The 12,943-nt window shown below is 36.2% G+C and overlaps 1 protein-coding gene across 11 annotated transcripts in view; it reads left to right on the top strand.

The window, feature by feature from the left end:
- Positions 1-12,943, top strand: part of RAPGEF6 (Rap guanine nucleotide exchange factor 6) — a 209,443-nt gene that overhangs the window by 189,207 nt on the left and 7,293 nt on the right. For 9 of the 11 annotated variants that reach the window (XM_079144100.1, XM_079144102.1, XM_079144104.1 and 6 more), the window contains 3 exons: positions 3,527-3,715; positions 6,321-6,455; positions 12,316-12,541. In XM_079144100.1, coding sequence (XP_079000226.1) covers positions 3,527-3,715; positions 6,321-6,455; positions 12,316-12,541 — 550 coding nt within the window. Of the gene's footprint in view, positions 1-3,526; positions 3,716-6,320; positions 6,456-9,421; positions 10,394-12,315; positions 12,542-12,943 lie in introns of those variants that run through there. The other 2 variants (XM_079144096.1, XM_079144097.1) reach the window with 2 other exon arrangements.

The raw sequence follows: 12,943 nt of genomic DNA, 5'->3' as shown, positions 1-12,943 counted from the left end.
ACCATTATAAAGAGTGTTCCAGAGCTGTGGTTGTGGTTCAGTAGTAGTAGGATGCTCACCTAGCACACATGAGACGCTGGGTTCAATCCTCAGCACCACATAAAAATAAAGGTATTGTGTCTACATACAACTTATATATAAAGAGTGGTAGGGGTGGGCAACAGTTTAAAAAATATAGAGAGAGAGCATTCCGTATGCCAGCGAATCACTAAGCAATTTATAAAGACCTTTATTAGCATGATGGACATGGTGGCATGATCCTGTAGGGATCCCTTGAGTGATCCTAGCAACTGAAGACCAACCTTGGCAACCTAGTGAAAAAACATCTCAAAAAAAAAAAAAAAAAAAAAATGTTGCTATTAATGCAAAGAGAGAGCCTACAGAGTGGGAGAATTATCTTTGCCACTCATACTTCAGATAGAGCACTAATTTCCAGAATATATAAAGAACTCAAAAAACTCTACACTAAGAATACAAATAACCCAATCAACAAATAGACTAAGGATATGAACAGACACTTAACAGAAGAAGATGTACAAGCAGTCAACAGACATGAAAAAATGTTCAACATCTTTAGTAATAAGAGAAATGCAAATCAAAACTACCCTAAGATTCCATCTCACCCCAATTAGAATGACGATTATCAAGAATACAAGCAATAATAGGTGTTGAAGAGGATGTGGGGAAAAAGGTACACTCATACATTGCTGGTGGGGATGCAAATTAGTGCAGCCACTCTGGAAAGCAGTGTGGAGATTCCTTAGAAAACTTGGAATGGACCCACCATTTGACTCAGCTATCCCACTCCTTGGCCTATACCCCAAGGACTTAAAATCAGCATACTACAGAGATACAGCCACAACAATATTCATAGCTGCTCAATTCACAGTAGCCAGATTGTGGCACCAACCTAGATGCCCCTCAATTGATGAATGGATAAAGAAACTGTGGGGCTGGGGAGATAGCTCAGCTGGTAGAGTGCTTGCCTCACAAGCACAAGGCCCTGAGTTTGATTCCCAGTACCACAAAAAAAAAAAAAAAAAAAAAAAAAAAAATTCTGGTATATATATATATACACACACCATGGACTATTACTCAGCCATAAAGAATAATAAAATTACGGCATTCACAGGCAAATGGATGCAGTTGGAGAATATCATGCTAAGTGAGATAAGCCAATCTCAAAAAACCAAAGGACAAATGATCTCACTGATAAGCAGATGATGACACATTTAGGGGGTGGGAAGGGGGCAAGAATGGAGGAAGGAGGGACTCTATAGAGGGATAAGAGGGGTGGGAGGGGTGGGGGGGGGATAACAGAATGAATCAAAAACTATTACCCTAGGTAAATGTATGATAACACAAATGGTATGCCTCTACTTCATGTACAGAGAAACAAGATATATCCCATTTGTTTACAATAAAAATGAATTTTTAAAAAATGGTATTGGAAAAAAAAATTGTTGCTATTGACTCAACACAACTATCTGAAGTATCCAGTATTGGGATTGTATTCTAATGAGATAAAGCACCTAAAAAAAACCTTATGCGAAGTGTTGCAGTACTTATAACAGTGGAAAAAGAAGTCATTCAGATACTGAATATACAAGAAATAAATAGCATATGGCCATTAAAAAGTAATTTAATTATAATTTTTAATTTAATAATTTTATTTCTTTAATGTTGAATTTGGAAGATACCTGGGAAAATTTAACACATGTGAGATCTCAAGAATAGTGTCAACTATGTAGAAATGAAACATGTCAAAAGTAAGGAGTATATAGAACCTTCAAATTTTATTCATCTATTAAAGACCCAAATAGGGGGCTGGGGATATAGCTCAGTTGGTAGAGTGCTTGTCTCGCAAGCACAAAGCCCTGGGTTCAATCCCCCAGCACCGCAAAAAAAGAAGAAAAAAAAGACCCAAATAGGTTTTTTTTTTGGTTTTGTTTTTGTTTTTGTTTTTTGTTTTTTTATTGAAGCAATCTGGTTAAGCTTGAATTATCATCAAAGTATTTTTTCCTGAATAACTATTGTTTTATTAAATAATTCAATATATTATTAAGTAACTTAATATTTAACATTTATTAATTCAAGATTTATTATCTTTTGGTTAGTCTGATTCAAGGTTATTTTATACACATCCTTGTATATACGTCTATATGCCTTCCTCTTTGCTATACCTAACCCAGAATTATCTTTCTTTATAACACTAAGTGGTGTCCTGTACTACATACTAATATATATTTGAAATGAGAAAACCTGCAGGCTTTTCTTTCCTAAACTGGATTTGAAAATGTAAAAATGTAATTCAGTGTATATTTAATTTAGTTTGAGTCTTTATTTGGTATTTTCTTGTTTAATTGATTATTTTTCAATTGAAATAACTATACATGCCCAAAGTTGATTTCTGAGCGTTTTAGAATTGAATTCTTGCTGATTAATATATGAACTTTGGCATTTTTCTGTGGACTCTTTTATAGTTGAAGTAGTCTCTTAATTTTTTTTTGTTGTTGTTCTAAAGCAATTATTAAAATGTCAGTGAAGTCAAGAACTGATTAGTATTGAGAGGAAGGGAGAATGTGTTTCAAAACTCTAACCAAAAAATTACATTTTAGGACCAATTAGTTGATGAGCCAGTGTGTATTGTCCCCTGGAGTCCCTATGTTTTAGCTTTCTGGGATGTTCCCTTGATGTTTATCACCAAAAAGGTTCACTAGGCTCTCAAAATAAAAGCATAATCACTATTACATCTGTGCTGGGATAGTTTAAATGTCTATTTGCTTTTATCTTGATGTTTAAAGCAAACATATGATGAAGTACTAGGTTATACCTGCGTAAAACAATCCTGAATATATCACTGAAGGATTAAAAGTACTTAATGAGCTGGGGATGTAGCTCAGTGGTTCTTGCCTGGCATGTAGGAAGCTCTGGGTTCATTCCCCACCACCACAAAAATAAATAAGTAAAAGTACTGCCTGAAGGAAGACTATCCTGTAGACTACAGTATTGATTTTATACAAAGGAAGCAGCTCTTCATTTCTTTAGTCAGAGTTCCCTGAGTTTGTGAGCAAGAACATCTTCACCTGAAAGATACAGCAACTGTTACATAGTGGAAAGGAGCTTTCCAGTCTAGAGAACTAAACAATCTATTTTAATAGGAATCTAGAGAGTGTGGGATTGAGCAAAGGAAATGCACATAGTTCAAGGGGGCAGGTTTATGCTAACTCATGCAGGGTCTTTTAAGGCCATGTTTTAGGGCCTTGGACCTTCATCCCATGAGTCATATAAAGTTGTATGTAGGGCATATAGAGAAAGAAAGTGATATGATCCGATTTTCATTTTGGTAGAAGCATTCTGCCATTATATGGAAAATGACTTGAAGGCATGAAATTTACAAAAATTAGTCTAAAATATTTTATTTTTGTGCTAGAAATAAATGGTATTTAATCAGCCATTTATTACCACCTGTGGTAATAGCCTTGCCTAAAATAAAGTTCACTTACCTATATTTTTTTCCCTATAGTGACCAAGAATTTAAGTGAGAAAAGATCTGCCAAGTCATCTGAAATGTCACCAATACCTCTGAGGTCATCTAGCCAAACAGCTAAAGTCCACTTACATCAGCCCCACAGAGTAAGCCAGGTACTTCAGGTACCAGCTGTTAATTTGCACCCCATCAGGAAGAAGGGACAAACAAGAGACCCTACATTGAGTGAGTATTAAAAATTAATATTATATTCATTTAATTAAATTCCAGGGGAATTAAAGTGACAAATAGAAATAGAAGATCAGCTATTGTAAGTTGTGTAATATCACATGAATCAGAAAATGTTTCACTCTCCCTAGAGATATTTGATGACAGCATGCATGTTTTAAATGTTAACCTTGGAATTCCTATAATACTAAAATCTGTTTATCACAAAAAAACTTATATATCTTGGGTATTTGCATCAAAACTTGGGCAATACATCAAGGGCTTACTGCATTAAAAGATGAATTTAATGAAATACCAACTACAGGTGTAACCTGCAAAAACTGACAATTAGCCTGGCTAAGTGGCACATACCTGTAATCCCCATGACTCCAGAGCCTGAAGTGGAGGATTAAAAATTCAAGTTCAAGTCCAGCCTCAGCAACTTAGTGAAACTTTGTCTCAAAATAAAAAAATAAGGGATGGGGATATAGCTCAGTTGGGTTGGTAGAGTGCTTTCCTCTCATGCACAGGCACTGAATTCAGTCCCCAGCACCACTAACTAGCTAACTAGATAAGATAGGCCAGGGATGTGGCTCAGTGGTTAATACCCTTGGGTACAGTCCCTGGTACCAAAAAAAAAGAAAAGAGAGGAAGAAAATGTAAAGTTTGTGAAGATCTATATATACACCAAACTTCTTCCCCACTTTTAGGCCATATGAACATTATACTGATTACTCTTTTTTTATTGTTTATCACTATTTCAGCCTTTAGATGGGAAGCTACATTATATTTGGTTCCTAAAATTATTACTTAATCTAGACATTATGTATAATACATATTCAGTAGAAATTTGTGAATTTAATTTCATTTTATTTAAGATACAAAGTTGAAAATAAATGCCCTCTCCCATGCCAGATTTTCAGTCTGGTATATTTAGAGACTCACAGATACTTCAGTATGTGTTTACTGTTATGGTGGGAGTATATACAGAACATATAAAAGAAAAAAACAAGAGGTATTTTTAGCAGAAGGAGTGACAAGGTGGGACTTCAAAAGAAAGCTTTTTGGAGATAAGATTTAAGCAAAACCTTAAGACAGTTGATGAGGAAGGAAGTAATTAGGCAATGGTTTCAGAAAAATTGCTTCAAGCAGAGGAAACTGCTTAGTGTCTACAAGGACCTACAAGTGCTTTGCTGACTGGCTGCAAATTACATGCAGAGTATTGAAAGATATAGTAACTAAAGTTAACAGTTAGCATTTAGGGAGTTCCAGACACAGTTCACAGTGCTTTGCTGACTATACATTTATTTAGTCTTTATAATAACCCTATAAGAAAGGTAGTATTTTATCCTTACTGAGAATCTGTCATTAATATGTCAAAATTATAATTTGCTATGCTAAAGGCAAGTAGTCATTGAGAAGCCATTAAAGAGATTTGAACAGGGAAAGTAATAGTCCAAATTATGTTTGAGAATGCAGACTGTAGTAGAGAATGCAGCAAGATCAGAGGTAGAAAGCCTGAATGGAAAGCTGATGTAACAGTTTATTAGAAATTGTTCAGGGCCTAGACTAGTTTAGTGACTGCAGAAATAAAAAGTGAATTGAATGCAGAATTGATAACTTTGTTAAGAGTGAGGGAAGGACAAGTTTAGCTTTTATTGCTTAACTTGGATATAAGCACCTGAGAGGCAATATTGTGTGTACTCAATAGTCCTGTGTGTCCCCCCCCCCCACATCCGCCCCTTGTAATGTGACTGGTATTTGTGGATAAATATATTGTATATTAAAACTGTATTCAAGTGATACGTGTATACTGTGAGTAAAGTGTTTTCAGTGTCAAAAGCTGCTTGTTACAGGGCCACATCCTCATCAAAGTTGTGCTTACTCTGCTGGTTAAGAACAGTGTCAGTAGTTCTTTGACATTTCTTAGAGAAGACCACATGTAAAAAGTCAGTTGTCAGTATACTGAAAGCATTTCTGTTTGACCCTTGCTAAAAACAGTGCCAGCTGTTGGACAAGGGTAATGATAGAACTTTGCAAGAATGTTTCCACTAGGCTTCATACTATTTTTCTATAAATTCATGATTCTTTCTGTTGTTTACTTCTCTCCTGTAGTGTGAATTTAGTGCTCTTGAAAAGGGCTGGACTGGCAGCCCTGCAGCCTCTTCTGTGTACCCTCAGCACAGATGCACCACAGGTAGTGCCAGTGCCAGCATTCCCACGCTGCCCCTGCCACATGCCTCACTCTGACTTGGAGAGGCCACCTCTAGAGGGGAGGGAAGAGTTTGAATCCATGTCTTCCCTCTTTAAGAAGTCAAACAAGTGTGTCAATTGTGAGGGGTGGGGCACTATACTCAGACTGTTAAATTGATTTCTCTTCTGCCACAAGGCAAACTATTTATTATAAACTGGTCTGTGACCAGCTGAATTTGAATGAGTAAACTAGAGGTGAGAATCTCTGTATGCCATTATCCAGTCATTTAGTCTCCGTTTGTCATTTACACATTTCAGTTGACTACACTAGCCATTGTGCATTGTGGCTTTAGTAATGTAGTGATTTAGGCAACTATAGACATTTTAATTGTGAAATGGCACTTACTCACTTCTTTGATTTTATTCTTAGGTTCAAGTTTACCTCAGAAAGTTTTAGGACCAACTGAAGAAATAAGTGGTAAGAAACATACAGAAGACACTCTGTCTGTGGTATCATCTTTACATTCTAGTCCTCCTGCATCTCCCCAAGGTTCCCCACGCAAAGGTAAGACAGATGTTTCTGGATTGTTCTTGTTAAACTGAACAGCACTTTCTAGCAAATATTTTGCTTTTTAATCCATAAATGAATAATAGAAAAGTCCAACTGCTAAGATTTATTTTTTGAACCTTGATATTTCTTATTGAATTATTCAAATGCTTTTCAGTTGTTATTCATCCTATATCTAGGACTCCAGAATTCAGAGGGTAGTTCTTAACTTCTGTGACAGAGGGCCAACATAAATAAAAATAAGGCAGAGGTCTATACCAATTCTTGATGTTATTTTCCAAATTTTCAGTATTTGAACATTTCAATGGAGTATTTGCCAATAAAAATTTCTATAGCAAAATTGTTTTTAACCAAGTAAAGATGTAGAAAAAGGAACAAATGTTTAAGTTGATACTTCCTTTTTTTAGCAATAGCAATTACCTTTTTATGTATCAGTATTTTGAACAATAAATACTTTTATAAATTTTTACATTTATACTTACACAGAACTGAACAACATAAAAAATCTGACGTCCTTGTTCTTTTACATGTGTTTTTATACTTAAAACCAGAGCTTTTCTTGGCTAGCCTGGACAGTGCCTATGGAGATTCCATTTCATCCAAATGCACATGTAACATTCTAGATAGGGTGTATATTTCTTACATTGGCCCCTGTACCCTAGAAGACAAAGCTCCCTAATACTGGGATCTTCACAGATATAAAGGAATTACATCTTTAAATAATTATCACTTAAGATGGTACATAGGCAGACGGGAGATAAGTTTGTGAATTCTAGCAAGACAGAGAAACTTCCAGAGTTTGCCTCAGCTCCCATGTTCTGAGTTTCATCTCATCTCATTCTTCAGGGCTCTTTCTTATTTTTGCCTCCAAACATAGCAGTGATGTCAGATCTGAGTTTGGATCCTAGCTCTGTCCCCTGCTATATCTGTGTTACAGTATATAACTTATTTATAGGATCAGATTTTTCTCTCTGAAAGATGGAGAGGAAAGACCATCTATTTTAGGGTGCTCAAAAGTTTAAATGTAATAATATTTATAAAGTCATATTTGCTATAAATTAGCACCTCTTTTCTTTCCCTGCTGCCAACCCAGGGCAACATAGCTCCAGAACTCACCTGCTTTTTCTCACATAGCTGAGACTGGCTAGAATTTTCATTCACATTTTACCAGGGAAAACTTCATGAAAATCAGAACATATAAGCAACATATATATAATATATAAACACATATATAAACACATATCTCTCATCCTGTTGTGACTCATACATGATTTTTTGAGGCACATGGACCTTATCTCTTTTTTCTGGTCCCATCTAGAGTGCCCTCATCAGGTCTTGACAAGCAGGACTGGCAGCAGTACCTTGGGAATCCTTGTGAACAGTGCTTGTGTGCTCCTAATGCTGTTGAAGGAGTACTTTACATCCCTCACCCCTTTTGGAAACTGTTCAGAGGTCCATTCCAGAATAGAAAATTCTGTAAGCAGAAAGCTAGTTGGATCTGATTTGGTGCCTGTGACTATATCTTGGAGGAAGAAATGTCAGGAATTGGAAGGCCCCCATTGCTCTTATTCCCAACAGAAAATCCACTCTCACCATTGGAATAGAAAGGTCTTTTCTGGATTGTCTTTCAGTGTGTAGCTGACAGTTGACTATGAAGTTTATAGATTTGTGAACCTGTCATAATCATGTTTAGAATCCTGAAGAAATTCTCTTGAGCACTGTTTCAGTTTGTTGTTCTGTCAAATATGTTTTGTCAAAATCTCAACTGAGCCAGGGATGGTGGCACAGCATCGAGGGAGGTTGAGACAGGATGATTGCAAGTTCAAAAGCAGCCTCAGCAACTTAGTGAGGCCCTAAGCAACTTAGCAAGACCCTGTCTTAAAATAAAAAAATAATAAGGGCTGGGGATGTGACTCAATGATTAAGCGCCCCTGGCTTCAATTCCCAGTACACACACACACACACACACACACACACACACACACACACACACGAATGAATGAATGAACAAACCAACGAATGAACTAATAACTCACTCAACTGACTATATTTGCATAGACAGGTTTTTGCCAGTTGTCTGGTTGAACAAAAATGTCATTACACTAAGTATGTTATTAGGTTCCATTCTTAGTTCTTGCTCAACTCTAGAATTATTTGTTTTCTATTCCCCCCCCCCCTTCTTTCCATGTGCTAGTGGGGATTGTACCCAGAGTGGCTGTACCACTGAATTACATCCCCAGCCCTTTTTATTTTTCATTTTGAAATAGGGTCTCACTGAGTTGCCTAGACTGGCCTTGAACTTGCAATCCTCCTGAGTAGCAGGGATTACAGATGTGCACCACCATGCCTGGGTTAAAATTACTTGTTTTTTAACAATTAAGAAAATAATCCTGTTTCATGTTTTCATAAGAAGAATTTAAACAAGCAAGCACTTAAAAGAGGGAAATCAAGAGACTTTAAGCATTGTATCTTCCTTGGCGTTTAAGAAAGGCAACCTTTCTACTTTAGAGCCACAGCAGCATCAGAAATTATGTTTTAGAAATATTATACTTACTAACATACCATTTGTGTGTTCCATTTGGTTTTTACTAAGCTTTTTCTTAGTAAAATCTGCTGGAAAACTCCAGACAGGCATAATTTCTTTCGAGAAATAGTTCTGGTCACCTGTTACTCTATTTTTTTCTAATGATTTGACCACCTTGTTTTACTTTGAACACTTTTACCACCAGCTTGTTCCGATCAGTATAACCCTTCTCCTATATTCTGTCTTAAAATAACAATGTATTTATGCTATATAGTACATTTTCAGTGCATTAAAAAATAAGTTGCTAGATTTCAGTTTTTCAGATGTTGTCAAGATAATGAAATTTTTAAATAGTGAAATGTTATGTAAACCAGGCTGATTGTGATTAACTGGAAAGAATTAATTGATCATGTCAGGGTTTTTGCATTTCTCCCTCCAGTTGGCAGTGTATCTGATCACAGCATCCTCCTGCGCCTCTCAGGGCCTTCCTCATCCCCTCCCCGTGAGTCCAGCATCGAGATCAGTGGCCAGAGCTGCCCCGGAATAGGTGGGGTTTACTTGCAAAAGAAAATCCTTCAGATTACCAGGAGCACAGCCAAAAGAACAGACAGGACCAAGAAGGCCACTGAGGAGAATAGAGACAGGACAAGTTATGAGAACACAACCAGAAAAAGAATGACATCCCCGTTTAGAAGATTTAGGGAAAGAACTCTTTCAAGGGAAAGACTAGTCAACAGCCAAAAAGAGGACACAGATCACAATCAAGCTACAGACAGCTGTGAGAAAGTGAAGGATGTTGGAAGCAACATCAAAGATGAGAAAGGGAGTGACATCTTCAATTCAAATAGCCGAGGCAACAGTAATACTTTAAACTGCTTCCATACGCGATTCAAGTCTAAAAGGAGAAAGACACTCTGACGAAGTTCCTTATTTAATTTTAGTGTTGAATTTGTTTTCAGTTATTAATGTAAATGTAGCTTGAATTAAGCCATTTGGGCAGACAACTTAGTAAAATACTACTAATAAGCATTTAATGATTAATAATACAGGTCCTGTAGCAACAAAGTAATATTGATTAAAAGTGCCTTATTTGTACATGTTATTTAACTAATGTATTGAGTTGGTAACTTTATTCTCTTGTTTTCTGTAGTTGGCTTTATTTCCTGCAGCTGGGTCTGTGAGTGAAATAAATGTAGATTTTCAGGAATTAGTGTTCATTTTCACCATAAAACACCCGGTAATAATCTGATTTGAGTATTTTTGATTACCTGATTTGATTATTTCTCTGTGCCTTAGAGAATTTTATTGCCATCTAGTACTCCCAAGTACTTTATAAGCTAATGGACAAAGATGAGTTTGGGAGGCAAGAAATTGTACCTTTTTCACATCCATTTTTTTGTATCATCTGCTTTTCACATATCAATTGAGGAAAGAGAAAATGCTTTACTATGCCCCATCCCAGACCTCATAAATTGCCAGAAGTTGGCCTGGGAATGTATATTTTAATAAGCTTTCCAGGTGAGTCTTGGAATACATTATATTTGAGAAATACTGAACCTAACACACAAGGATGAAATTTTTTTTGAGTCAAAACTGTTCCATAGGATAAAAGAGTAATGATCTTTCTTTTGAGGAAGGGTTTTTTTTTTTTTTTATGTTTTATTTCTTTTTTTATTTACCATATGCATTTTCTTGATCCTCTTGAAAATTGGCTAATCAGTTTATGGGCATAAGCAAATAACAATGATTCGCAAGCTCAAAGATGAGTGATATAACTCCAGAGGCTAGCTTATCTTGAGTTAATGTGGTTCTTGGGCCCCTAAGCCATAGGTTAATCACACATTTTCTGGGGCTTGATTCTTCTCCTTGAAATAGTTAATGTGGTTATTATACAACACATTTTTTCTTGAATGACTGTAATTGTGTGTGAATAAACTCCCAAGATTCTTAAATCAGAAAAAGATCTTGAAGCTTATTTAGTTGCCTTCCTCTCTGTATGCATAAGAAAGCTGAGACTCTGAAAATGCCAGTAACTTGCCAAAAGCCTCTAGTTCTTAATGATATTGCTAGGGATTGGTCCAAGATCATTATACATGTTGAACCTCTCTCTGTGAACAAGAAGATACTGTTTGCTTTCTAGAGACCTACCCGCTTATTGGGATTAATAGGTCATTTCCTTTCATTTCTATACAAAAGTAAGGTTTCTATTCTTCCAGTTATCAAAGTGGACCATTATGTACATTTAAACATCATGATGCAGATTTGGTTTTGGTTCCTTCCACCTCATTCCATCCTTACCCTTTTAATCCAAAGAATACAAAAGAAAATCTCTGGCTATCTGCTGTGTAGTAAGTTATAGAAAATTTAAAACATGTAGTCACTTTTTTTTTTTTCATTATACATTCTTCTAAATCTATCTGTTCAGCTGTTTAGTATTCTGCAAACAAATGAAGAACGAGAAAAGTAGGTGTAAAATTAAGTCCAAATCCAAAACAATCTTTAAAAACACTGAAACAGGACTGGGCTTAGTGACACACACCTGTAATCCCAGTAGGACCCCGTCTCAAAAAATAAAAAGACTATGGATATAATAGCTCAGTGCCTCAGTGCTAGAGTGCCTCTGGGTTCAGTCTCCAGTACCAAAAAAAAAAAAAAAAAAACTGAAACAGAACATGGGATATATGACTCAATAGTAGAGCTTTTGCCTAGCATGTGGGATTTCTGGATTTCATCCTCATCATCACAAAAAAATGAGTAATTCTCAACTCAGGGCAAGACTTCTTAGGTGGCATAATGAGAACTGTGGTAAGTATATGTAGTTCGAAAAAGCAAAAATGTAGTTCTTTCCTTTGAGTCCTAACTCCCACCCCTTTCTCTAGGTAGTATTTTGCATTTAAATTAGGCCATGAAATATTTGTGTTAATTAAAGGAGGAGGCATAGGGCTAAAAAGAAATTGAGAAACTCTGTATACTTCTTAATATCTGTTATATACTTAATGCCTTCTTGTTTTATTAAATGCTTGTGACTGTGTGAAAACCTAGACCAGACATACCTTGGGACAGATTTTCTTAGTAATGCTGGATTTTTACTTTGCTATTGAATTTAGAGCATTGGTGAGATGTGAGTTAAGTAGGTAAACAGATATTTAGGGGAAAGTATGGAGAAATTGGGCACTATTACATCTATATAGATGAAAACTGAGATGGCTACCTCTTTCTCTTTTTGTTTTTTAAATATTTTTATTTATCCCCTCCCTAACTACTCCCACTCTTATTCCTTTGTTTTGAAGTTTGATTAGTGTTTTGGTTTTTTTTTTTTTTCCTTTCATTCAGGTTATGCACTTATACCATCAGTTAAATCGGATAACTTGTCTGACTCCAGTCATAGTGAGATCTCTTCACGTTCCAGCATCGTGAGCAATTGTTCTGTTGACTCTATGTCTGCAACTCTACAGGATGAACGGTGTTCTCAGACTATGGCAGTCCCTGAGTCCACTGGGACATTGGAAAAGACAGAGCACTCCTCAGGGATAGGAGACCATACTCAGCTTGGTCCTGGGTAACCATCCTTGTCTGTGTTTGCATCATAAAACCTAAGCCAAGAGACCATCGTTAAGCAGTACTCCCCATCTTAGCTTGTGTGAAGGCCAAGCACATATTCTCTATGCTGAATATGGAAATAAATACATTTTGAAAGAAGTATGATTTTTTTTTTTCTTTTTGTGTACTGGGGATTGAACCCCAGGACACTTTACCACTGAGCTGCACCCCAACCCTTTTTTATATTTTATTTTGAGACAGGATCTTGCTAAGTTTCCGAGGCTAGCCTAAAACTTGCCATCCTCCTGTCTTAGCCTTGCTTCCCAGCTATGTATGCTTATTTTAAAGTGTTTCTGAATTGAAGTAACTTCTATCATTATATATCTTTTCAGTCAAAAAGAACTTAAAAATGTACCTACTA

Source organism: Sciurus vulgaris (assembly GCF_902686455.1).
Source record: "Sciurus vulgaris genome assembly, chromosome: 6".
Classification (NCBI taxonomy): domain Eukaryota; kingdom Metazoa; phylum Chordata; class Mammalia; order Rodentia; family Sciuridae; genus Sciurus; species Sciurus vulgaris.
This window is presented reverse-complemented; position numbering and strand designations above follow the sequence as displayed.